The sequence below is a fragment of the Astatotilapia calliptera genome, chromosome 23, assembly GCF_964374335.1.
Source record: "Astatotilapia calliptera chromosome 23, fAstCal68.1, whole genome shotgun sequence".
NCBI lineage: Eukaryota > Metazoa > Chordata > Actinopteri > Cichliformes > Cichlidae > Astatotilapia > Astatotilapia calliptera.
The window spans coordinates 9,796,015-9,822,115 of NC_137443.1; the positions used below are offsets into that span (position 1 = coordinate 9,796,015).

The following is a 26,101-nucleotide window of genomic DNA, read 5'->3' on the forward strand; positions in this document are numbered from 1 at the left end:
GTCCTGTCAGATGGATCTGAGAGCCCCTCACCGTAATCTCTCATATTCAAATGTTTTCATTTGAACTTTAAAATTTATGTTCACCAGTTAAAGTTAGCGGCTAATAAACTGTCACAACTTTTACTTTTATGGCTATATTTATTATATTTAGTGCAATAATTTTTTTTTATTTATTTATTTATTTTTAGCCAGTAGTGAAGTTTGCTTGAAGAATGTAATTTATTTAACTGTTAATTATTGCTCTTAGCTAATAGTATTTTTTTTTTTACATTTCTTTATTTTTTCAGACTTTCATACTGTTAGCTAATAGTTTTTACAACTAGCAGTAGTTTTAGCTTATATGTTTGAAGTATTTATTCATAATTTGAACTAGATACTTCAAACCTTGATCAGTGTCAGTTTAAAGAATTAAATAATTAAAAATAGTATTTTAATTACTTCCAACTGTTGATTTATACATTTAACTAATAAAGCTGCTAGCAAAACATTTAGATTTCAAAATTATGAACAAAGTTTAAATATATGTGTGTTAAGATTTGGTTGTGCTTCAAAGTATTTTGTTTTCTCTTTCAACTTTTAGTGTTAAGAATTGAAGTTGTTAGCAATGCCTTTAGGTTATATTTTTTACTTGTTTAATCTTACAGAGAATGTGATGATTTCATGGATATTTAAAGTAAGCACTGAGAGAAATTTAGTAATGGCAACATATTAAAAGAACAATATGTCTTATATATAATACATTTATATATACAGTGTCAAAGAAACCTGTCTTTGAGTGAAGATTTAAGGTGACAGGAAATATAAATAAATGCAGCTTGAATCTTTACTGAAGCTCAGTATTTGAAACAGTTTATTCGCTGCTGTAATAATTAATGATTGAAATAATAACTTTAATATTGGCCATATTATATTTACATTACCAAAGTAAGATGACTTTAGTCTCATGAACAACATTGTTATTTACTAGCTAATCTTAAAATGACTGTTCAGTACAGAAATGAAGCCCAATAATCATGTTTTACAGTCCTGTGGTCTCAGCCTCAGATACTTATCAAATCAAAGTTTGAGGAGTTTATCAATAAAATTACCGAACTATAACATTTTTGTTTTAAATACACAGAAATTCTCACTTTCCTGAATTTTTAAAACATTTTCCTAAATCAGCAAAACTGACAGCGAGCTTTTATATGTGATCCTGGTTAATCAGATGAAAAAGTCAGTAACAACACATCTTTTTGTTTTTGACAGGTTTATAGAAAAGAAGAGAAAATACACAACATCATAAACACATTGTTTATCTGGTGTGATGACTTGTAATGGACAAGTGATGTTTTGCAACACTTTTTTCAAGTAGTTTAAAGAAGATGCAAGAAGGGAAAGAAATCAACAGCACTTGGATCATGTGTTGACTATTTATATGGCACAAGTCTTTAAGTAAGGGAAGAGGGTAACAGGAAGTATATTATAAACAGTATGCTACAAAATCTTGTACTAACAAAGATCACATAAACCTGAGAAATATTGTAGGTAAAGCAAGGCAGAGTTTAGTACTGGGAGTATTTGAACTAAAAGCACTGCGTTAACTATTAAAAAGAAGAACCCCCATCCCCCTTTATCTTCACATTTCTAACTTATTTCCTTAAAATATTACGTTTCTACAAAATGTACATTCTGTCGCTGATATTCATGGTTAAACCCATAAAACTGTACACATCTGTTTTCATTGCTAACAGTGATTGTAATGGTCGAAAGTGACAACACTGAGGTCGGACCGATGAGCTTAAATGACACGACTGATAAAAATATTAAGTCAAACTTAACAAAGAAAGCCCTTAGAAATGTCCGATTTGCACTTCCTAAACATTCCCATCCGTTGAAATTGATAAACCCTCAACTGGCGTGTGCTTGGGATGCAGACGGTTTGGAGACCACCGAGAATGCCTTGCAGCAGGAGCTGATTCTGCCAGACACTCGTGGGAAACATCAGAATATAACATAATCGCCTTGACGCCGACAAAGTTCAAGGCAAAGAAAGCTCGTGTGAAAGAAGTGGAATGGGTTCATATTCTTCAGGCAGGCAGATAAACCGCTATACATGATAAAAAATGAAATAAAAATAGCATTCAAACCCTGTGGAGGAATATCTGATGGATCTTTTTCTCGGTATACCAACCCTTCCTTATCGATTTAACAATAACAATTGATATAAGAAGAAACATTCTCCATCTTTGGGGGATCCAAAACCAGGATCAAAAGATTTCTCCTCCATTTAAAAAAAAAAAAAGAAAGAAAGAAAATGTGCGCACATGTGCAATGTAAACACTACGGGGATTATTTTCCTTTGGGATTTCAGAGTCAGCATGTCTATGAGAGCCGAACAGCTTTTTGTTCACTGATGAGGGGATGAGGTAATGTGTCAGCAATGCACGGCACACTTTCTCCACTCGCAAAGTCGGGATGACGTTGTAACATCCATCCGCTCCCTCCAGGTGGAGTCTGGAGTAACATGTAACCCCTGTGTGCCCCATGAGTCAGTATGCAAACGCCGGCTCTCTCGGGGCTTATTGCTCGTGGGTTCTGCCGGGATCTCGTAGTTACAGTTTGCCTTGTTTCAGCCTCTCTATGTGATGGCAGAGCTTCAGTGCGGGCCCCAGTTTCAGACCCATATACTTCATGATCATGTCGCTCCGCAGGAGCATCAGAGCTTTGCCATCAATCTCCTGTGGAAACAGACACCGGGACTTGTATTAGAAAAACAGAAACACTGTCATTAGCTTAAATAACCATGCAGTAATTTAAAAAAATATATATAATTCCAATTGAAAACAAATATTTTGGGGGTCTTCAGCAGTGAGTTAGGCCCCAGTTGTGGGGTTTTTATGCTGAAAGTGCATCTCGCTGCTCTGCCTCCAACCCAGAAAGTCTGCTGGGTGCACAGTGTGTTAGATAAAGACCCAGGTGACACTGCCTTCACAATCAGACACAATATCTGTCAAAGGTTTTAATAAATGAATAGGAGAGTGTGCCCAAACCTTTCACTTTATCAGATTGTTGTAACAGCTGGAGTAAAATGAGGTTCATAACTGAACATAACCATGACCATCTTTTCACAGGTAAAACGATGGAAACCTCGAGGCTTATTCTAGATCTTGTTAAATTAAGGCCATCTTTATCATCTTAGCCTGAGCTGCCTTAAATAGAGTGTTTGCAAAGTTTCCTTTCAGATTTAGATCACAGACGATAGAAAACGGGCTTATTGCCGCCATCTGTGGGTAGTTGAAGATGTGCGATTGAATGAAACTGGAGAAGAAGGAGAAAAAGCAATGAAATTACAGACTTCCTTTCAAGATGGTTCTCCACAAACGAGCTCCAGAGTAAAAATGAATACAAACAATGAAAATCGGATAAATTTTTCATTAACTTACATGTTTTCTGAAGAGCTCAGCATGAGGTGCCAAAGCTGTGGGGTCGGCGTCCCTGACGAACTGCATCACCTCTTCGATGGACCAGGAGGAGGGGTTTTTGCTGGGGAACTGCAGACTCTCCCTCTCAGATGCCAGAGCCTCGGGACCTGTGGTGGAGCTGGCAGCTGCACAAAACATTGAAATGGAATTAATTTCTTCTCATGTTCAAACTCCAGTAGCAAATTACAGAGTGACTGGCAGGTTACGTTCATCTGGAACTCTCATGTCTGATTTCCATCTCAGAAAGCTGGAGCTGCCCCACTGACACAACGATCCAAGACAGCGGCAGTTTTAATCTGTAGCTACTGTTGTTTATTTGTAACTCACAAATATTAAATAAGCTATCCACAAACCGCTGATCAGGCTCCATTCATCAAAAGAAAAACCTTTTATGTGGTATTGCTAGTGATGCACAAATGACCATAATAAGAATCAAATCCTCTGAGCCTCCTAGTTGATGAACCGTTGGTAACAAGTTGTGTTTATTATGTTGGCCAAAACATGCTGGGGTCATGCACAGCTGGAGCTTCAACCTCGTACAACAGCTCACAGTCTGCTAATGTGAAAAAAAAAAACAAAAAAAAACAACAACAACAAAAAAAACCCCAAAACAAACTATTTGGAGGTCAAAGTGAGAGAAACAAAAATAAGCATGTTTTATTTTCATGCCTGTTTTGTCTGTGATAGTTTCCCCTATTTACTCATTTGGTATAGTAACTTCATTAACACATGGATCACTTAGGATCTGACTTTAACTTCATCAGTGGGGACTACCCATCACGCACTGCTCGCCACTATGGTGAAGTTCATGTCTGAACCATTGGAGAACAGCTGATTACAACTTTATAAGTACATGATTCATTTATGATTTATGTAGATTTGCAGCAGAGCACCTTTTATATTGTGTTATTTAAAAGTCTTTTGAAAACACAGGTGTATCTGACACACACAAGCTCTCTCTCTACCTTCGACTCTTCTGAGGGGTTGTGTGGAGCTCATTTCTGCAGGGTTAGATGAAAGGCGGCGCATCGGTGTGCTGCTGCTGCTGTGATGGTAGAGGCTGCTGGCCTGGGAGTGGTACTCCGAGAAACTCCGCATAGTCTGGGGTCGCGGGGTCATGGAGTTGGAGGCGGAGTCCATGTAGCGCTGCTCCTTTATTAAGCCGTTCTCTTCATGGGGCAGAGTCTCTGCTGGAAAGAGAAACAACATGCACAACTTTAAAATGTCATTTTAGACAGAAAGAACACACACAGAATTGTGAATTTGCAGATCAGCGTCTGTAAAAGTAATCCCTGTGAGTCAAAAGCTCAGGGTTCAGAGACGTCTAAACGTCCACAGTTTTTTCTACTTTTGGCTCAGTATGAGGTCATACAGTGGATCTCTTTTATATGGTCATCTTAGGCGCACAGATCTGGCTGCACAGTCATTGCGCGCACTGCTTGCTTAATTTTGTCTCTCTACACGTTTTAAGATGCCGCAGACACGTCCAGACGCCTTCCTGACCGCTCCGCAGGTCACATTTCATTGCGTGTTGTACTTGTATAACTATGCACGTGACAAATAAACAATCTTCAAAGTTCAACGCACAAATCGTAGCAAAAACCTAATCAGGGGGGTTAGCCTTGACCGTTGAGGGGCAGCCAATCAGAGGAAAGTTTGCCTCAATCCTTTATCACCCACATATCACCGGCTGCCTGTACCCATTTTGTCATTTTGGTTGTAAAACTAATTTTTCAGGAATTAATGGAATTTTCTTTCTAGCCCAAAATGGCCGAGTTAAAGTAATGTGAAGCATTTAGGACGTTTTTTTTACTCACTTTATGTCTTTTCCACGATGTTATTTCTCTCTCCTACAACATAGGTTACAATTACATTAGCATGACCAATTATGCAAATTAGGCGATGACATCATTTAGCGATTTCTAGCGACTTTTAGGACAGCCAATAGCGATTTTCCTTACTGAGGAGTTGGCAACACTGGGTAAGATCGAGGTGGAGCTGATTTTTCTGATTGCGTTCAGACAGTAGTAGCTTGCGAGTGCTATGCACTACCACAATACACTCTATTTCTGTAAAGCTCGTCTTCTCTTCTTTCCAAAACCATTTGAATTTTCTCTTTATCATATTTTTCTCTTTAACGGTGACTGAGTAACGATCAATTAACAAGTGTTTGTGAAATGGGCCCACTGACAGCAAAGTATTCTAGCTGGGTTCAAGAATAAAAATAAAGAAGTGGAAATGAGGATAATAGCCCCCTCCCGTAAGCTGAAACAAGCCCAAACAGGCACTCCTAACCACATTAATATCTTAGCAGGCTCTAATTAAACACTGAGATTATGACTGTTTTCCTGGGCTTTGCACTCTTTATCTGCTTTTAATGAGGAAGTGTACTGTGCAGCAGTAACAGAGCTAACAACAGCAGAGCTATGGGTCACAATAGAGTGAAGCTACAGTGCTGATGTATTCAGATTCAGGCAGTGAGGACAGTGATTCAGTAACGTCACTTTACTGGGATGATTTCTAATTGTTTGTGCACTGAAGACTTCCCAGTCTGGGAACACTGGCACAGCTAAGTGAGCTCAACCAGCTCTGTTTGACAGGACCAGAATCACGCAAAGCTAGCCTAGCAGAGACCAAGAATAAGCATACAGAGTCAAAAATGTGTGCTTACAGATTACAAAAAACATAAAAAAATATTTTATACAAGGTTGCGTTTTTCCACAAATTAAGGTTTCTGAATAATTTTAATTGGCTGCCATTTTCAAAAATAACTACATTACATCCTGATGTCAGCTGGTTATGACGTCACTCTGGTGTCAAAGGGCATTTTAATGAAAAAACTGATTTAGGTGTGAACTTGAAAATGAAATCAGCTTGAGGCGTTGCCCACCATCACACAAATCTGATATCATGAAAACTGAACAGTAGACTGCTAACAAACAGACAAACGTAACAGATTACATAATCCCGCTCTTCGGGATAAGATCCGTAAGGAAAGCTGTACCTTCTGAAGGATGAGCTTCAGCACGTAAATGTTTAGGAGACAGCGGCGCTGCATACGGTGGAGAGACTCCAGAGAGACTTCGTTTACTCCCTCTTGCCAGTGATGGCGCGTCCATCACCTCTTCTTTCACTGAAACACAGAAACTCACTTTAACTCACACCAGTGGTTTGTGTATAAATTACACCACCACACAAGCTCAAATATCAGTAAAAAGATGACTGTGTGGCTTCTGAGATGTCTTTAGTTCTCAGTTTGATTGCGCTGTCAGATTTTATCTACAGCCTAGTTGCACAATCTGGATCTAACAAGACACCTGCCATTTTTATTCCAAGAGTGTCGTCACTCCACTAGCCTACATGCTTCATTGCCTGATCAGATTCTTTCACACAATCCTAACAAACACTCTTAGTCCATCTGTTTGAGATCCATCTTTTGAAGAGGGCCAAATTTCTCTCAGGAGGGATCTTTGGGTTCCAAGAGCCTCTTTAGCTTTCTTGGAACCATGTTAGTGTTAGCCAGCTCCTCCCAACAGATGACGCACTCGAACTAACGGCTGTTGGCATCCCCACTCCAGCTGAAACCACACAACCGGTTACTACTGACTGTTAGTCAATCGTTAGGTGGTAGGTCCTCTGCACTGGTAGATAGTTGTGGTTTGAGCCACACAAGAAAGCAATCAGGATTTTCCCCCAATTTTTTAATCTCACTGCAGTCAGTCAGCAGCTTTGATGTGTCATGCTCTCATTATTCCCACCATCCAGCAGCTGCACAAACTAAACAGGGTTAAGGAGGATTTTTTAGCAGTGGAAATGAGTCCAAAGTTGTGATATACGACTGTATACATGGACATTCCTCACAGCATACCACTTAATCTTAGACCTCAACTACTGTATGTGCAAAAACTACAGGACCACACAGGACAGAATCTATATTTCATGTTCTTTACACAGGTGAAATAAATCCCAGAGCACTACATCTGTGGCTGTAGGATTCTTTGAGATGCTCTCACCTTTCTGTGACAGGAACAGAAACTTACACCACCTTCATTTAGATGTGCTAAGAGTTTGTCCGTCACGTTCCACTTTTTTCAACAATGGCGAATTCAAAATTCCACATTTCATTTTATATCTGAGAAAGTTTAAAGATAATCACACAGAACTCTCGCTTTTTTTAATGGATGTGTGGAGTTTCTTCTTCCAGATTATTGCAACATTTTTCTTTGTGGTGCAAATGAGACGTTACTCTTGCGTTACTGCTGGTTTAAAATGCAGCAGTCTGGTTTCTTACTGGTTTTAGTAGTAAGGCAGGGCAGGGATAGCTCAGTAGGTAGAGTGGCGGCCCCATGATCGGAAGGTCGGGGGTTCGATTCCCCTGAACAGCTACCCTGAGGTACCCCTGAGCAAGGTACCGTCCCCACACACTGCTCCCCGGGCGCCCAATGGCTGCCCACTGCTTCACTAAGTGAATGGGTTAAATGCAGAGAGGGATTTTCCCCACGGGGACCAATAAAGTACACCTTCTTCTTCTTAGTATTCCATCACCCTGATCCTGGCTTCTCTACCTTTCTCTAGACAGCAGAAACGTTGACCCCATATTGTTGCCCGTTCGTAGCATTAGATCATCAGGTTAGGTCTTCCTGCTGCTTCCAAAGTCCAGGATTAAATACGAAGATGATCAACCTTCTGCATTAGAAGCCCTTGATTGTTGAACAACCTGCCTGAGGGGGATGTGGCCCACTGACATCCCTTCTTTTACTAAACTTCCTTTTATGTAACATCTTCTTATCATCCTCCATCACTTCATATCATTTTGTAATGTCCTTGAAAGTTTCACTTCTGAAAATTTCCTTGGGTATATTTTCTGTTATAGCTGATGGAGTTTTGTCTTTATATTTTTCCTCTGTTCTAAATTTTTCATTTTAAACTGGATTTGTTTGCCCTTGTGTCTCTTTTTATTTGAATTTACCATCCTTGTTTTGCTGGTTTGTCAAAGTATTCTGTAAAAGCAATTTGTAAACAGTGCTATTAAAAATAAAAAGTTGCAGGCTTTACCTGATTTCTTCCTCTCGTAAGCCGAGTAGTGGCTGAACGGCTGGCTGCTGAACAGGTTGTCGCACTGCAGATGACGACACATGGTCTCCAGGAAGCGCAATACAAAAGAAGCACTGGAAGCTGACGGTAGCCTGACCACACGGACTCCACCATCTGTTCTCACTGTGGTGATGAGAACATGTTTTAGTATTCTATCAATCATCATGCACGGCTGCCTAAGGTGACAATAACAGAACAACTTTATACCTTTGACGACCTCCCCTCCGCCCGAGTCATTCTGCAGAGCGCTGAGCAGGACTTTAGGCTGGTATGCACAGTCTATACATGACTGGACGACCTGCTGGAGCACAGAGTTCACTGGACCTGGTCCAAAGTGGTCAGGTAGATGCTGCATCTGCTTCCTGTCCAGGTGGGGTCCGCAGTTTCCGTGCTTATTAACGTACACACACACTGAAACAACGCAGACACACTGAACTAATCAGACATTCAAATGAGAGCTTTCATTCTGTGCACCAGTAGAGCCGTTAGCGTTTACCTGTCGAAACCACTGAGTTTAGGTTGGCAGGACTTTCCTGTGGCACCTGGATGCTCGGCAGCTGTGTGGAGCCTTGGATCATTTTGGGCTTTCTCTGAAAAACAGATGTTTATAAACAATTTAACAATAAGGAATGTTAAAGTAAAGCTAATTCTTAGTTCTGGGTGTATATGTGTGCTAGGGCAGTAATTATAACCTTGATTAAAGAATTAAAAAAAAAAGTTATGAGGGTAGTGTCTGCATTATGGCTGTAAGTCTGACAAAAATGGTTAAATGTCTTAGATACATGCCCTCCTTTGCAGTGTTTACATCTTTCAGAGCCACGTTTGAAAATCCTGCTCTCACTGAAATAAACTGGGTAGAAAAGTGCACCACTGTGAGTGAAAAGGGGGTGCACCTGATGCATTACACAATAAAACATTAAAGTGATGACATGCTGCTGTAAGCTTTAAGCTCGGTTAAAGCAATGCTCAGTGTTTAAAGGTTTCACAGTGTGGACACATTACAGGCAGATTCTGAAGAGCTTTGTTTTCTTTTTATGGAAGCATACTTCCACCTTTCCAGGCTCTCATTACAAATCAAAATGTAATCTGCAAACAATCATAGTCCAAGGAGCCAATCACAACTGCAGTTGCATTTGGTCCATTTTACAGAAATCATAATCACCACAGTTACCAGCTCAGCACACAGACCTGGAAAAACTGAAGCAATTTTGATGTGTAACTTTGTCAGGACACGCAGTTTAAAAGAACATTGGGGTTTTTCATGAAATTATTCAAAGATGTAAATAATGCCCTACAACATCAACTGCTTGCTGTTTAACCACATTGTTTGGAAAATAGGAAACAAAACTCCCCGATACTGTTGTTGGGTAGTACTGTTTTCTTGAGCTTGTTGCCTAGAAAAAAAAAAGGAATTTTTGCCACATTTTCAGTGTCGTTTTCATTTCAGGACTGCTGCGGTTGTACGGCAGTTTTCCCAGTTGTTGCATCTATTTTGTGCCTGTGAAAATGAAGCCATTATTGGCGTTCATTGATGATTGTGGACAATCGCTTTCTCATTCCAACATGGATACATTGACTGGATTTCAGTCGAGCATATAACGCTGGTAAGTCCCTCAATCAGAAGATGTTTTGGACTGTGATAAACGGTTTTAGAATCTTCAGGGTCAGAAAAGTGAAAAAAGCAACAATTTGAACATTTCGGATCATTGTCCATAGTTCTGGCATGAAGCATGTTTTAGTTAGTATGATTCAGATATAATGATAATGACAAAGCCCAAAAACAAAAAGGATTTAGTGATAGTTGAACTGACGTAGCTTGTGTATTAATTTTGTGCTAATCAAGCATGTTTTCCTAAACTAGAAGATGATACCTTTCAAATTGAATTGTCATACATGAGTTTTTGCCCACTAATTGTTCTCTTATAGGCTTTTGTATTTGGGTGTGCTGTAAAAGGGAAAATTTAATAAAAATGTGTGGCTGATAACAGATTAAACAGTCAAAGCTGGGCCTCACCTTGCTTCCCGGTTTGGGTCCTCTCTTCTTGTGAACTCGGGGTACCAGCTGTGTGTTTTCAGGTACAGACCCATTTTGGGCCGCGGCTGCCTCGGCCACCGCTTTGAGGAGAGCGATGGTCTCGCTTTTGGGCCGACGGCCTCTGACCCCCTTCCTGACCGGCAAAGGGGGCAGAGGATTGGGGAGTCTGTAGGGGGACTGCATGGATCGCCGACTCGGTTTAGAGGGCGACGAGGGAAGAATCTGCAGGTGCTTCGGCAGAGTAACTGCAAGAAAAACAAATGGAGTCAATGAAAATATGTCCTTGGAATAAAACGTGCATAAAAATGTAAAAATAGGATATTAAAAAAACAAAACGAAAGCAAAACAGATGACATGCAGGTCATGCATATGGACAGGGTTGTCAAAGGGTGTCCCTCAGGTCCCTCGGGTCAGCGCTCAAACACTACAAAAATACCTTACTGCTGCCTCCAGTACCCTCTGGACCCTGAACTGGCTCCCAGTCAAATAAATAAATAGGAACTCATGCTGAATGTTTTTTTTTTAATTTAAAAAATAAATAAATTTAAAAATATATATATATTCTGGGTGCCAGCCTAGGATAGGATAGCATAATGTTACTGAAAATGACACAGGGAGCGCCCCAAATCAAAATAATATTGTGTATCATTCGAACAGAAGCCAGTTTTAAACAAAGTGTTTTTGGATCCATACAAAAAATTTCACCAAGTGAAAGTTTCATGAAATGCTGTAATCTTTGCAGTTTTTGTGTTTCTCTAACCAACAGCACAGACACAACAGCTAATAAGCTACAAAGCCAGAATGACCAGTTCACAGGTTTTGGTGGGTGTTTATATGTGCAGTGATTTCTGTTTCCCTTCTTCTAAACTCTCAACATACTGGAAAAAACAAAACAAAACAAAACAAAAAAAAAACTACCACATATCCACACAAAGCAACAGCCCATGTATCCAACAAGTAAATACTTGTGTTTGTGTGTGTGCTAAAGAATACCTAACAATAGCAACGTGCAGAGAAACAAGTGATAAAAATGCTTTTCAAGGTTCTACACAGACCAAATAGTGGTAGGGAAAGACTTTTTCCAGCTTTTAAAGTAGTCTCGGGGCTCATGTATGACACAGAAAACTAAAGAGGGCTTTAAGTCTTTCATCTGTTCTGTGGTTAATAATCTTATCCACTATATAAGGAGTGCTGGTGCAGTAGAGACTACACTGAGCAGCTTTTATGTAAACATATATTCTTCCATGTAAACAGGTACGTAGTGAAGAATATAAATCCCATTCCTCCTCCTCTTTCCTGCTGCTGCTTTCCTCCCTTCCCACTTGTAATTCTGTCCGTTTCATCCCAGCCACCCTAACAGACACGCACACAAACGTAACAGGCCTCCATACTGATCTGCAGCTTCACACACAATACACCGCTCGTCTCCTACGACTGTTGGCTCGGGGCTTCTGACGCTCTCAGAAGCGTCAGAAGCCCCGAGCCTGCGGCTAAGTTCTCATTTCTGAACTTAGCTGCAGTCTACAAAGAGGACCACGTCAAAAAGTTGACATTAAGATGATATAGCAGCGCCGTAGAAAGGAAATCGATCCAGATTGAGCATGTTGTGTGTGAAGCAACAAACTCACAATCAGAGGCAGTGCAGGACTACCGGTCTACTTCTTATTAATCCAACTGTAAAAACAATGGCTGTGGAGCATTTCCTGTCACCAGCTCTGCATGTTGAAGTCAGGAATGAGGGAAACTGAGGACTTGTTGACAGGCAAGTCATCCCAGATAATCCTCCTTTCTAACTTAAATATTTACCACAATTTACAAAATGACCTTCATGTTTCACGTTTTATTTAATATGAGCTAAAACCAGCAGCTGACACCACAAAGTTATCAGGAAAGTTCCCTGCAGTCACAGATTGACCACTTTCTACAGCCAGAGGAGTTACAGCCTGCTGGCCATTGGAGAAAGTGCAGGTTTTGGGCGTTGGCCAGAAGCTCCGTAATAAATGGGAGCATGCAGATTGTTCAATGGTTCTTTAAAAATTAAAATAATTATTTAAAACAGCTTGTAGACAAAAAGTCAGTTTAGTTTTTGTAAATACAGTCTCAATTTCAAAGCATTTTAACTGTTCTTACACTGAAGCCAGTTTTATCCATTAACTATCACTGCATGCTGATAGGACGGTTAAGGACTGTGGTGGTTGAAGAAGTGTGAAGATATGTGTGAATGTGTGTGTGAATGGGTGAATGACTGAATGTAGTGTAAAGCGCTTTGGGGTCCTTAGGGACTAAGTAAAGCACTATACAAATGCAGGCCATTTACCATATCTTACACCTATCAAAATCCACCCAAAAAATCCACAAACAAAAGCTGTTGGTGCTATGGTTAGCTACAACTTCACAGCATCCCATTAATTCTGGGTGATTTCATAACATTCGCCTATGACACACACAATACACCCCCACCACCCACACACACCCACCCACAAAAAAAGAAGGACATTTCTGTGCTTTATCTGCTTGTCCTCTAGCTAAACTCTGACTTTCCACTTTAATGCCATATGGATTCATTTATAAAGCCTTCCGAGAGTTTAGTGAAGAAATACCCACCGCCTTTGTTTAACAACACAACTGAATAACCACCAAAACCACCAACCCAGCCTAAGATGGCCATAATCACAACCACACAACTGAAATAACAACGGTAAAATGGTAATATTCATCCACTCTCCTCAACCAACATATAAATCAAGTATACCGCTTTGAGGTTTGAGCCTTTCAGCATTACTGCTACATATAGTTGCCACACTTACAGTTTGATTATTTGTTGCATTAATTCCCTTTACTTTTTCTTTTCAGTTACCAATCTGCTGCTCCCTTGTTGAGGGTGGAGCTGTTAATAAGAGGACCAAACCATCCTCTGCAACAGCATGGGGCCAATGGACTTTTTTTGCATGAAATTTAGTGAGTGTTCCTATAGTTTAACCCCTTTTTGTTTAGAATGGTTTGCTCTGCTACTTTATAGTTTGTTTATTTACGTTCTTGTTTTGTACATTTTTAGGTCTATACCTATTTCATATTCTTGTGTACTTCTGATATATTTTTTTATTTTCTTGGGTTAAATAAAACCCTTTCTTCACACTCGCCAAATCTGAGCATTAGTTAGGTAGTTTTTGGGTCAAGGCGCGGTGACTGAGTGGGTGAGTTCTGTGGAAGTCTACAGAGAAATCATCAGCCCTGAGCTCTGTAAACACTTTCCTGATGAGTTCATGGGCTCATTTATTTTGTTTCACATTGAATAAAACATTAGGTTCATTTTGTAAAATTACAGTTATTTTAACAGTTAGAAAAGCAAAATAGTTAATCTTGTCTGACAAATCATTAGCCAATCGGCATGTAGTTTTTTTCTTGTCACATTTCAAAAAACCAAGATGGCAATGATGAAAACGCTCATCTCTATGTTTAATGACGGGACTGCACTAATTAACAGGTGAGATCACAGTGGCTCACATCCATCTTTTATAGTGTTTATGGGGACAGCACAGTGAGAACTGCTTGTCTAGCTCAGCTAGTTTGATGGAAAATCTGCTTGGGAGTGTAGTGGGTTAAGCATTTGCCTAACAAGCAAAAGATCCCTGGTTCAATCCTGGAAGAAAGTAGGATTGGGATTGCATTAGGAAGGTCACCAAATCAAACATGTGGAGCAATGCCTTATGAATAAGCAAGCAGCCAAAAGTAGCTGCTTCTTCACTTATGAGTCATTGATCTGGGAAGCTCATCTCACATATATCCGGCAAGCAGCACATTCTGAACAATTTGTACATGTTTCATAGTTTTATTTTTACTGTGCTGTGGTGAGGCAACAGTTAAGAAAGATAGCAAGTTCATTCAATATCCAGCTCTTCTGCCAGTGCAGCGATCAGCTGCAGACATTCTTCTTGAATTGAGTGTAAGGTTGCCACGTATGGAGACAGTTTGATACAGTATGCATTGTGAAGATTGTATATATAGACTAGGGCTGGGCCATATTATACCGTTCACGGTAATACCGGTATAATGTTAGGCAACGATAGGAAAATGAAATATCGCGATAGAATGGGAGTAAAACGCGCATGCGCAGTGCCTTTGTTTTCATACGCACATGGCCGATTGTTGAGTGAAACAGATGAACCAGAATTGGTTTGTAAAAATGGTGCAACTTCCGTGATGTGGAACTGGTTTGGTGTTTGTCCGTCAGATACACGACAAAGCACATTTTTTTGCAGAACATGCAAGCGGCCGTTGTTATTGTCATATTTGTCGGACTAAGATGCTCTTAAATCTGGGAGTAATCTGGGTCCTAAACTCCGTATGCTTCAGGTCAAACAACACTGCAGCATCACTTAGAGTTAAAAACTGTCTAAATTCTTTCATCTTTAATAAAACGATCAGCATTGCTGCTTTACCAGGTGTAACTATGAAGTTTAACTTCCAGGCATCCATGAAAACTAAAGTTATTACATTTAACGGAGTTAGAAGTTAGCAGGAAGCTAGCGGAAGTTAGCTCGCTAGTTTCGCTAGTTACCTAAGCATGATATAGCATGTTCTGACCGAGAGATTTCTGAAAAAAAATCAAACGTACAGCTCTGCTATCACTTCCAACATAAATGAAGACAGGAAACTAAACAGCAGTGACGTTTGTAGGGTTACTGAAGTTGGGCTAGCTGGTATATAATGATGTGCTACGTGATCGCTAGCGACACAGCTATGTTAGCATAACATAAACAGTGAAGCTGGAGGACGAACACTAACACTTTTCCACTTATAAAAGTTAACGTGAAGGTTCTTCATGGTTAGAGACAAATGCAATCGCATGGCAGGATGCTGTAAACGGACCAAACTTCAGTCAGGAGAACAACTGAGATAATCCATCCACAATATGAGGTTAGTCATTAATAGACTGCAACAACATGGGAATAGAGCCGCTGCCAGAGAATTCAACATTAATGAATCAATGGTACAGAAGTGGAGGAAGCAAGAAGAATGAGTTTAATAAAGTTTGATTTATCTGACTGCTTTGTTTCGCTTAATGTGCCTTATAATCCCGTGCACCTTATGGTCCGAAAAATACATACTGCACACTGCAGTTTAATGTTGCAAAGCACCTCTTTTTAACTTCAGTGGATATTATATATGGTTATGATCAGGATATGTCAGCCCATTTCTACTGGAAATGCCTTTTGGTTAAACTTTCAGCAAGGAATTTGCATTTGCACTGTTACATTTTTATAAAGCTTTAATGTACATAAAAACCAGCTTCTTGTTTAAGTGAAAATAAATGGAAGGTTGTCTTTTTGCGCTAGTAATGTTGTGGAGTTGTATTTTGTCTCGCATCAATTATATCGTCGGTTATATCGTTATTGCAAATTTTCAAATATATATCGTGATAAATATTTTTGGCCATATCGCCCTGCTCTAATATAGACTGAAAAAGTAAACTTAAGGAACTTCACATGAAGACATGAAACCTATGGGTGGATGTATTCCAGTTTGAGGGAAATACAAATTATCCAATTTTCCAGACAGAAATGGTAAAATGGAGGGTTACTGGAAGATTACATTTTCCAGTAATAAAATGGGAATGTTTGCAGCTGTGCTTTTTAAGCAGTACACCTGTGACTGTGTCCTCTGATTGGTTGGTCCCTGTCACTTGGTGTCACTTGGTGGTTTATATTTTTTCTTTCCTCTCATCTCTCAGAGAGAGGTGGAAGAAGTGTAAAAGACCTTTATATAACTTCTAAGAGCCATAATATCACTCACTGAAATCCATATTAAAATCTATATTCATGCACATATCCAAATCTGTTATTCTTCTAAAATATGTGCATTTATATGTAATGTAATCACACATACAGAGGCAAACCTCAAGCCTTTTCTACTGTGTGCTCAGCACCTGTTAAAAATTACCCTGTGTATATTTTCCTCTGTCAGACTAAGCAACAAGACAACATGATTAATGTTAATTGCGTTTATATTTATCTAACTGTGGGTGTAATTTCCGGGCTGGTGTGTGGGGGAGAGGAGGAGTGTGCTGCAACTAAATGAGCATGAATGAAAGATTGATTACAAACAATAGCATCTGCCTCAAACCGCATTATTTACAGCAGTGAGGAATGCGCAGATGTCTGCTGCCCCCTTCAGTCGAAGACTTACCACTGTTGCCGGGTGGCTGAAGGCTGTGCTTAGTGAGGGAGCACCAGCCTACCGGGAAGATGTCTCGGGAGTCGTACTTGCACCAGTAGTCAAAGGCGCCCCGCCAACCGTCAAACATGATGAAGACCTCATCGCCCTTCACTTCTCCAATTGTGGCGGGGCAGATGAGGTACGGGTTCTTCTTGTCCACCGCCTCCAGCTTCATGCCTGGCTTAAAGCTATTCTGAGGGGGTCTTGGTGGTTCCTGGAAATAAAGGCAACGTCCTCATTCGTCATTGCAGCAGCTTTTAAATACTTTATACTTTTTTAAAAGGTTTACAGAGGTAATACAAACCTTTTTAAAGGCTGTTACTGGTGCCATCTCTGCTCCATTTAAGGTTCTCAGCAGAAACATGGGCCAAGAGGAGGCATTCATCCGAAATCCTGAAATGACAGGAATTTAGGCTTAAAACCAAGTTGAACTAATGCAGAAGACAGAAGTTACTGTTATTAGTAGACCTTGTTATTTAGTCAGTGCTGCTTGTTAGGCAGCATTATGGTATGTTCACATCAAAATTCCACACAATCCATCCATCTATACAAATGTTTAGACCTTTCTGCAACCCCTAAATATTTTCCCCGAACAGTCAACGGAAGCACTTCAATGATAGCTGGAACAAATAACATATTTCCAGAACATACCAGAAAGTCCGAAGATTTCACCCACTTTTCTCCGAGCTCGCTCATTTTCTACTGTCTAAAAGCGAAATTGAATCAAGCAACTCTTGTTCTCCACTTTGTTGCCATCAGTCGAGTCAGCAGCTTGTGGGCTGACAGGCTTTTAAACACAGCAACAAAAGAGTTTGTCTGCATTTTAAATCACGCATTTGAATCATGTTAACTTGTATCTTTGATCTACAGATAGATTATGTATCGAGTGTTTATTAAAATAGACTTTTTTAAACATACTGTGACGTAAGGCCCTCGTTGTGGGAAGTTTGTTTATTAGGTTTCAGGCGACTCTAAATGCTCAGCATCAGTTTTTTCTACTCTTTAATACTGATGATGTAAATGAGACAGGATATTCCTAAAATAGTCAATTTAGGCACACAGCTCTGTTGCTAAAAAATCTTCTGTTTGTGATGGGTAGCTAAACAGAATACGCACTAAAACAGCTTGTTTCAGACAAAAGATAAACTGGGGGTCTGCACAGAGGCCCAATATGAGCTAAATAAAGATGTACAATATGATGAAAGCAATCCTGTCACCATGTATTTCTATTTTAAAAATATTCCAAACATAATTCTTCACATGTCTGACATTGTCTTGACTTCAGGTTGTAACAAAGTCAAAATAATGATGACATGGGAGTTAAGTCTTCCTTATTGAATAATTTGCAGCTCATGTTGTGTGTATTGTTACTAAAGATAAAATCAAAACCTTGTATGTGCTTCTTTCCAATCCTTACCCAGCGGCGGCTGCAGCATATCTCCATTCTTCTCACAGGTGCCGATAGGCTGGATATCAGAGGAGTCGACTAGTCTCCAGAAGTCATTGCTGTTATCACTGCCGTCCAGACGGAGGCGCAGACGGACCCCAGTAATACCCATCACTGTGGCAATGCAAACTGAGGTGGAGTTGCGTGGGTCGTGAGCTTCAAGCTTCATTCCCACCTTGAAGTCATTGGTAGGTGGGACTCTAACCTGAAGATAACAGAAAAATGTCACGAGTGTGGTTGCTGTAATCACAGCAAACAAACATGTTTTTGAACTCTTTATACAGTCTAACAAAAGCTGTCCCAGTACTCCCAGTATGAGGTGTTGGGAGCATAAAAAACAAGTATCCAAATGAAGAGAATTTACTGAATCACTGTCCCTAACTGCCTGAATCCAAATACATCAGCACTGAAACCTCACTCAGTGGTGATCCCACAGCTTTGTTACTAGCTCTGCTGTGATTCACAGTACACTTCCTTGTTAAAACCACATAAAAAGGGTGCAAAACCCACACAAACAATCACAATCGAGGGCTTGTCTAGACCTGTATTTGCTTAGATTCTTAGATTCTACTAAAGTAGCTCTGAATGATTTACAATTCAAAATAATCCTTATTTATCTTACACTAGCCTATCTTACACTTGGTGCAGGCCCTCTGTTTGTCCTGTCTGAAACAATTGATCTGATTGGCAGGTCTAAGCAGCATGTAACTGGGACTGCTGCACTCACACTCAGACAGCCGCGTACCGGTCCAGAGTTCATGCATGAAAACAGTCTTTCAGCCCTTCATCAGACCGTTGAAACATTTAGTCAGTGCACCATTGATGTGACCCAGCTGATTAACATCGGCCAAAGCCATTTATAAACTTCATCTTATTTCCCGATTCCAGTGTCACTCAGCGAGGCGATATCCCTTACATTTACATTTTCCTCTAAGACACTGGGTCTATATTCATGCAAATGGACCTCAGCAAATGTTTCACTAGACTAGCTGGGGCTCACTTCCTCCAAGGCTGAAAACTGCAGGTCCAGGTTACTCTGGAATGTTTTCTTGAGAACAACTCCAGAATGATCACAGTTTTTGTTATTTCAAATAAATACATTTGTCAGTAATCCTGCTAACACACAAACCAAACCAGTCACATGACCATGACTTTGGTAGCATTTATAAACTCAGGAGGACATACCTGACGAAAACAGGTTGCTGGTGCTGGTATCGATGATGTTTCCTTGAGATATTCTTCCCAGCTAAAAGCATCTAAAGAGAAACAACGAGAAAGCGATGTGAGAAAGTGAAAGTGTATTTCATCTATTAAATATATCAATTATTAAATATTACAGAAATGAATATCCGTGTGCAAAAGCTTGAAATAAAACTGTTTATCAGTGTGTGAAATGTGACATTATACCATGATTTTAGTCCATCTATACAAGCCACACAACTGAGCTTCTCATTTCTTAAAACACTGAGAACAAAATCTCAATAATGACAAGAAATGAAGAACATCTCTTGTGGATGTTTAGCAGTATGTGATACAAACAAACCTCTCTCTGTTGCAATGGCTTGTCATTAAAAGCTCATGAGGAAGTTACATAAAACAACTATAATCCTGCTCTGATTACATAAATACCTATTAGAGTGCATCTTGTGTTTCATCAACTTCATCATGTCTGAGAGTTAAACATGAGAATGAAGTGAATACTTTCACAATTTAAAAAAAAAACTTGAAGGGGTCATACCTGATTTCTCTTTTTTGGCTTCTTTCTGATCTAAAAATTACAAAGACAACAACAAAAGAAATTTAGAAACATTTTAAACCCCTATATCTTACTTCAGGCAATGTAGGCATTACAATACATTGTCCTTATAAATGTAACTTATATTACAAGCTTTAAATTACAGTCTGAACACAGAACATATTCATAATTATGGAATGTAATAGAGTATAGGCACCCTCTGTTAATTATAGCCATTTTATAAACAAAAAAAGTTAATTTTTCTAGGATAAGTGAAGCCCCGATTAATAGAACTGGTTAGAATATGAATTTAGTCACAATATGGGTGGTTTTCCTTTTTGGCTCAAGCCAAAACTTGTTTGGGTGGGCGCCACATACCCTACAATCTGTGTAACAAACATTTACAAACATCTGAGGGAAACTACTACCAGTTTTTTTTTTACATTATGAAAAAAACCCCATTTTTTTCCATTTTGTATAAGCACAAGTACCAGCTTCCTCAAACAAATCAAAGGTCCTTGCCTTTTAGCTGCGTTTTCCCCATGGTGACAGATGACCAATGTGGCACTTTTATGGTGATGAACAAGGTGCCAGATGATCAACCGACTTGTTTCCGTATTCTCTGAAAGTTTGTCCTGAAAACACAAAAATGGATCATTTGGGACAGAAACAAGACAGAAACGCCTTAAAAATATTGAAATAACAACAAGGCAATTTGTCCAAAGCAGAACATCCAACTCCAGGGAGTGTTCGAGCTGAAAATTCCAATTGTGAATTTAGGAATTCCAGCTTCCCACTTCAAATGTTACATAGCATAAGACTCAAAGAGAGGAATAAAAGATGTGCAATTTAGCAAATGAGAAACTGGGATGGACAACTAAAGCCTGACTTATTATACTCCTTCTACATCTATTTGCGCGGGTATTTGGCTACAGAGAGTGAAGTATTATGGGTATTTAAGAAATGCAGACGACTGCCTGCAGACCTCTAAAAAAAACGAATAGAGAAAAAAAACGATGCACCAAACTAGTATCTGGACTGAATATCTGGCAAATATGACATCTTTGTTTTGTGTTAACTTCATCGAGAAGAAGCTAACACAGCATGGAAGAACGGTCAGGTTTGGGGGTCAGGTTTTTACTGTTTGGGAATGGTCCCAGTCTTCCTCAGTGTCGGAGTACCAGGTTATTTATTGATCACAGATAGATATTTGGTATCAGCAGATATCAACATCTATGGTAGTGATATCAGAAAATGAAAATCTTAATTGGTACATCCGTTACAGCAGAATGAAAGAAAACAAAAAAAACAAACATGAATCCTCCTGATCCTCGAAGCGGTAACGCCAGCATTATCAACATGAAGTGACAGATCCATGTTGGAGTGAGTGAAGGTATTCAGCCATGAAATCAGGGCAATGCAACAGGTAGAGCCCACATGGCACGTATTTCACCTAATGCCTTCTTAAATCTCTACCATCCAATCTAAATTTCTGTGCACCTCAGGTTTGTTGCAGCAGCCTTTTTTGGTGCCGTGATGTTCCCTCTCACTCTCTTACATGATTAGCATATCGATAAATGGTTGTTACTTCTGCTTGATCCATCAGAGATTTCCCCTAATTTGCATAATTTCCAACTGGCTGTAGGGAACTGAAAGGGAATGTTACCTGTTAAGTACAATATGTATTTTAGTACTGAGCAGTTATTAATAATATCCCTGTGCACCTTTAAGGCTGAGACAGACTGGAGGGTGAGACCTTTTCTTTCAGTGCATATTAACTTTAATTATCTTGACCTTTTTTTTACTGCAGCTACTCTGTGGGCACTGACTGTAACAGTATTTGTGAACTGACACAATAAAAGGTTGAACAGCTTTTGTTCTGAGGTTTCGAGAGTCTGTCTCTGTCTATATTAACCATCCCTGTGTTATTCTTTTAGAGAACTAATGTGCAGATGTTAATTCCAGCTGTTCCTCAGTCTGCTGAAATAATCACAGCAGCTGCTGCTTATGGGTTGGAACAAATTAAACTTCTAAATATTAGCGTTTAGTTCATTATGCTCCTTTTTATGTGAGATCATTTACAATTGTTTACATCTACAGTCATCTCAGAGAGAGAGGAGATGCCAGCATCTGAATAGGGACTCAAATCAGCAGACCTTAAGTTACTAATCAGCTCAACTGACATTTAGCATTTAATATGCTAAAAAACCAGTTGATTCTGAGGAGGTCAGGCATGAGCTTATAGTTTTAAAGGAATAGTGGAGATGTCCCTAAAAATAGCCCACATAGTAAAAGTATGAAGATAGGCAAAGGATACTGTGGTTAGCAAAACGGAAATCAACCTTTTTTCGTAAAGTAAAAAACCATCAGAACCTCTTTCGCGTACAGTATTGTGGTTTTCCAGTAATGGGTCACTCCCACGGAGACAGGAAGCCTCGTACAAGGTGGGTTTTTTTTCATGAGGTTCAGCTACAACCGGGCCTGTGGTGGGACAGCCCATACGACACAGTCTGCAACTTTGTGTACATTCCCTCAGTTTCATTCCCAAAACATCTGTAGAATGTAACTAACTCCACCACCAGGAGTCCCGTAAGTTAGTGAGTTTGGTATAAAGAAAGCACAACAGCTGTTCTAGGTCAGCAAATAAAAGCTGCGTGCCCTCCCCTCAAATTTACAGTAGAAACACGGTCTCAGTCATTGAGGTAATATTAGCCACGCTGAATTGTCTATTATAATGACGCTAATAACGCCCCGCCTATGAGCTAAATTAACGTTACATCGACCCAAGAGGTTATTATTCACAACACCTACATTTATAACCTCATAATTACCTACAGCCAGAACTACATTTTCTAATTTTTACTCTCAAATCAGCTGGTTATGTCGCCTCACCCACCAGCCTTTTAATGTTAACTTGGATTGTAACAGCTAGCGAGGCTACATGTCGAGGCAGGAAGGTATAATTTAATTAATTTATCATAACGCCGAGTTTTAAAGTGTTCCATATATGATGTATATATGATATATGATGCATCTCTGCTCTCTGTTGTGTAACATTAACGGTTTCAGGTAATAGTCTAGGCCCAATGTTGACAACTGGAACTGCTTGTATGTTAGCTACCGCTGCTGGCTAATAACTAGGTTGGCTAACCTTAGCGTTAACCCTCTGAGAACAGTTTCTTCCACAGTATCGGAGAGAATCGCACGTAGGCAGGATTGAGAAGCTTCCACGGATAATTTCCCCAAACTCCAACTCATTCATTCTGAAGTATTAACTTACAAGTGCCTTCTTTTTTCGACTGAAGATCCACTTTTTTTCTATTCGTCAGCTGCCATTTTTTCACGAATGTAGTGTATCCTTACACGTACGTAATATATGCCAAAGATTGTGCTGAAAGGAGAGTACAGCTACGACACGGGGACTGACTGCAGGAGGAGTAGTTCAATGGCCAATGAATTCGCTTGCTGCTCACAGTAGTAGCCAATCAGGAAAAGACTCAAATAATTTGTCCAATAAGAATCCGGACTGCATTGGCTGTAGTTTCAGCTTCAAAAAACTTGTATGAGTGATCCACTTCAGCGTTCCTTCCTCTTTACAGGGTCTTTCTCCTGTGTCCCCCAGCTGTGCTTCAAAACTGAAAAACTGTAAACATGTAAGAAAACGCCTCGAATAAACAATGTAAGATAAGTGGTCTGGTCTTTAAATACGTAAGGCCAAAACTACAGAACAGAAAATAGTAAAAAGAAAAATAATTAATGCAAAATGCTAAATTCGTATTATAATATAATATAATATAATATAATATAATATAATATAATATAATATCATGAAAAGCAGTAAGTACATTTGGAGCAGAACTAAAGCCCTGTCCTAAATAAAAACTGTTTATGTTAGTGAAACTGTAAAGTGGTTGTGGTTTGTTCTCACTTAAAGTGGGTAGTAATGCGTCATCACAGAAAAATAGCGTATGACTTACGGTCACTGTCCCGTCTTCACTGTTTTTCCCCCGCCCACACATTTTTTTTTAAATTTTTTCCTCATTAACTTCAGATCAGGAGTGTCAAGATATTTTTTTTCTTCATCTTTAAAAAAAGAAAAAAAAATCCTTAATTTAAGTGTAAAGAAGTATATTCTGATAGACTTCATCTAAGCCACATCCAAGACTTTCTTAAAAACAGCTAACCCCATCAAAGGGTTTTATTTCTTTTCATATTAATTTTCTAATTAGATGAGAGATCCGGTTACAAAGCTGGCGACAAAACAGCCTGAAGTGTTTTCAACATCATTCCTCATCATTCCCAAATTCATTGAATTTTCTGTTATTACATGTATATTACACACGTAACAGGCAAAATGCTTTGGTTTCCTGTCTTTATCTGGATTCACTACAGCAGGAATTACCACAGTGGAAAACAGTGGTGCTATGGGACAAAACACATTCAAATTAACTGTTTTTTATGCTGAAATATTCATAATATAATGAGTGTCTGGTAAAATATGATGGTTTTATACCTAAAAAAAAACACCCTAATATAGTATGGATGCACTGGTATTGTAGTATCTGGTCATACTGACTTTGTTAAATGATAATAACATGCATTTGCCATATTAGTGGTGGATATTAATCAATTTTCCTTCTAGACGCAAGCTTGGACACTTAGCACCCATCTTGACTTATTTGGGCCTCTATCTTTAGCATTAACTAAATTAAATTGATGTCACTGGAACCACCAGTCAAATCAGATAAAAACACTTCTAGTCTGTTTATATTGTTGCAGAATCACAAATTTAAAGTTCAGGATCCCTATTTTGCTCTCTGTTCCACATGTGGCTGTTCCACATCAATTTAAGTTGGCTAAATGTATGAGAGCTTAAAACATTTTAAGCATTTTGACTTAAGAGTCCCATTAGTTAAAATTAGCCTTTAACACTCGTAGTTTTTAGCTTGTAAGGCTTCCCTTTTCCAAATGTTCTTAAACATACACACCAAAATTTAGCTTGTAATCGCTGTAATAGAAATTTGTTTTAAATTCCACTTAAGTGGTGCAACTGCTGAGGTTGTGGTTGTTTGTTTTCACTTGCTCTGCATTTTCTTTTCCAATATAGACAGGAAGTGTGGAGCAAAATGTTGTACGATATCGCTCCACTTTCTCAGTGTTTACTGAAATAAAACATTTTCAAATAAAGTTGTATTAAAAAAAATGTTTCTATCCATAAATATAAATGTCAAGTATTGTAAAAAGAATTGTGGAGACCGAAGCAAATTCCTGTTTGCAGTGACCAAACAGAGCAAATACTGAAAAGTGTCAATCATTTGTGAAAGAATTATAGAGTACATGTTCCTTTTTAATAACAAAAAAAAATAACGCTGGGGGGGGTGGGTGGTTGTCATTTGATAAAAATAAAAAGTGTCTCTAATACCAGGAATCCTTCCATTTTCGGCTCAGTTCTTTGTAGGAAAGAAGTTGTTTGTGACACAGAAAATTATAGAAGTTTCACATCCTTATTTGTCACTGGTGAAATGGTGCTGTTTGCCTCAGATGTGCAGAGGGCACCTGTTATAGTAGTTACACCAACAGTGGCCTCACAGCTGTTTAACTTTGCAGAACAGCCACTCAGTGTCCAAGTATCAAACAACATAATAACTAGAGCTCATAATAAATTGATTCAAACATTATCTTGAAAGCTCTGGAATGGGGTGGGTGGGGGTGGAGAAAGGTTAAAACCCAGGACAGGACAGGTCACCATTACATCCCAAGACTAACATGGAGAGACACAAAACCAACCGATTTAGAATTACCATTTAACCCAGTAAGGATGTTTTTGTGGGAGGAAATTGAAGTACCCAAATAGAAAATGGAAACTTCCAAGTTTTACTCTCATAATGTGAAAACATAAATATTCCTTTTGCACATAATTCATTCCATTTAAGCTCTCACCAGACCCTATTAGATCACAAGATTTTTATACTGCACCCATGCAAAGTTTTACCTTATTTTTGATTTTCCAGTAAGGTGCAGCTCTCTCTGTATTTGTCCAGTTAATGAAAAAAAAAGGAAAAGTTAGACTCTATCAATGATTTGTGGTTCCATAATTTGATGATCCTGCA

The 26,101-nt window shown here is 39.2% G+C and overlaps 1 protein-coding gene across 3 annotated transcripts; it reads right to left on the reverse strand.

The window, feature by feature from the left end:
• Positions 1-1,232: 1,232 nt before the first annotated feature.
• Positions 1,233-23,402, reverse strand: LOC113016225 (sex comb on midleg-like protein 2). 3 transcript variants are annotated; one of them, XM_026158899.2, is made up of 15 exons: positions 23,272-23,402; positions 20,514-20,626; positions 19,995-20,024; positions 19,442-19,512; positions 18,227-18,461; positions 17,114-17,202; positions 16,780-17,023; positions 10,573-10,838; positions 9,055-9,148; positions 8,766-8,969; positions 8,520-8,681; positions 6,469-6,597; positions 4,430-4,651; positions 3,426-3,589; positions 1,233-2,720 (listed from the first exon to the last, which is right to left on the reverse strand). In XM_026158899.2, exons 2-15 carry the CDS (start codon positions 20,533-20,535, stop codon positions 2,595-2,597), a joined length of 2,058 nt encoding a protein of 685 aa, XP_026014684.2. In that variant the 5' UTR covers positions 20,536-20,626; positions 23,272-23,402; the 3' UTR covers positions 1,233-2,594. The 3 variants fall into 3 exon arrangements, with proteins under 3 accessions (XP_026014684.2, XP_026014681.2, XP_026014682.2); XM_026158896.2 differs by having other exon boundaries at positions 4,430-4,654; XM_026158897.2 differs by having other exon boundaries at positions 4,430-4,654; positions 23,143-23,333.
• Positions 23,403-26,101: the final 2,699 nt, after the last annotated feature.

Bases quoted from the DNA above. Each gene is read 5' to 3' on its own strand.
- LOC113016225 (XM_026158896.2), bottom strand. From the start codon at position 20,535: ATGGGGAAAACGCAGCTAAAAG. The intron at 17,024-17,113 runs GTTTGTATTACC...CTTTATTTCCAG, and splicing joins CAGTAACAGCCTTTAAAAAG to GAACCACCAAGACCCCCTCA. The intron at 4,655-6,468 runs GTACAGCTTTCC...TTCTCTTTCCAG, and splicing joins TGAAGCTCATCCTTCAGAAG to CAGAGACTCTGCCCCATGAA.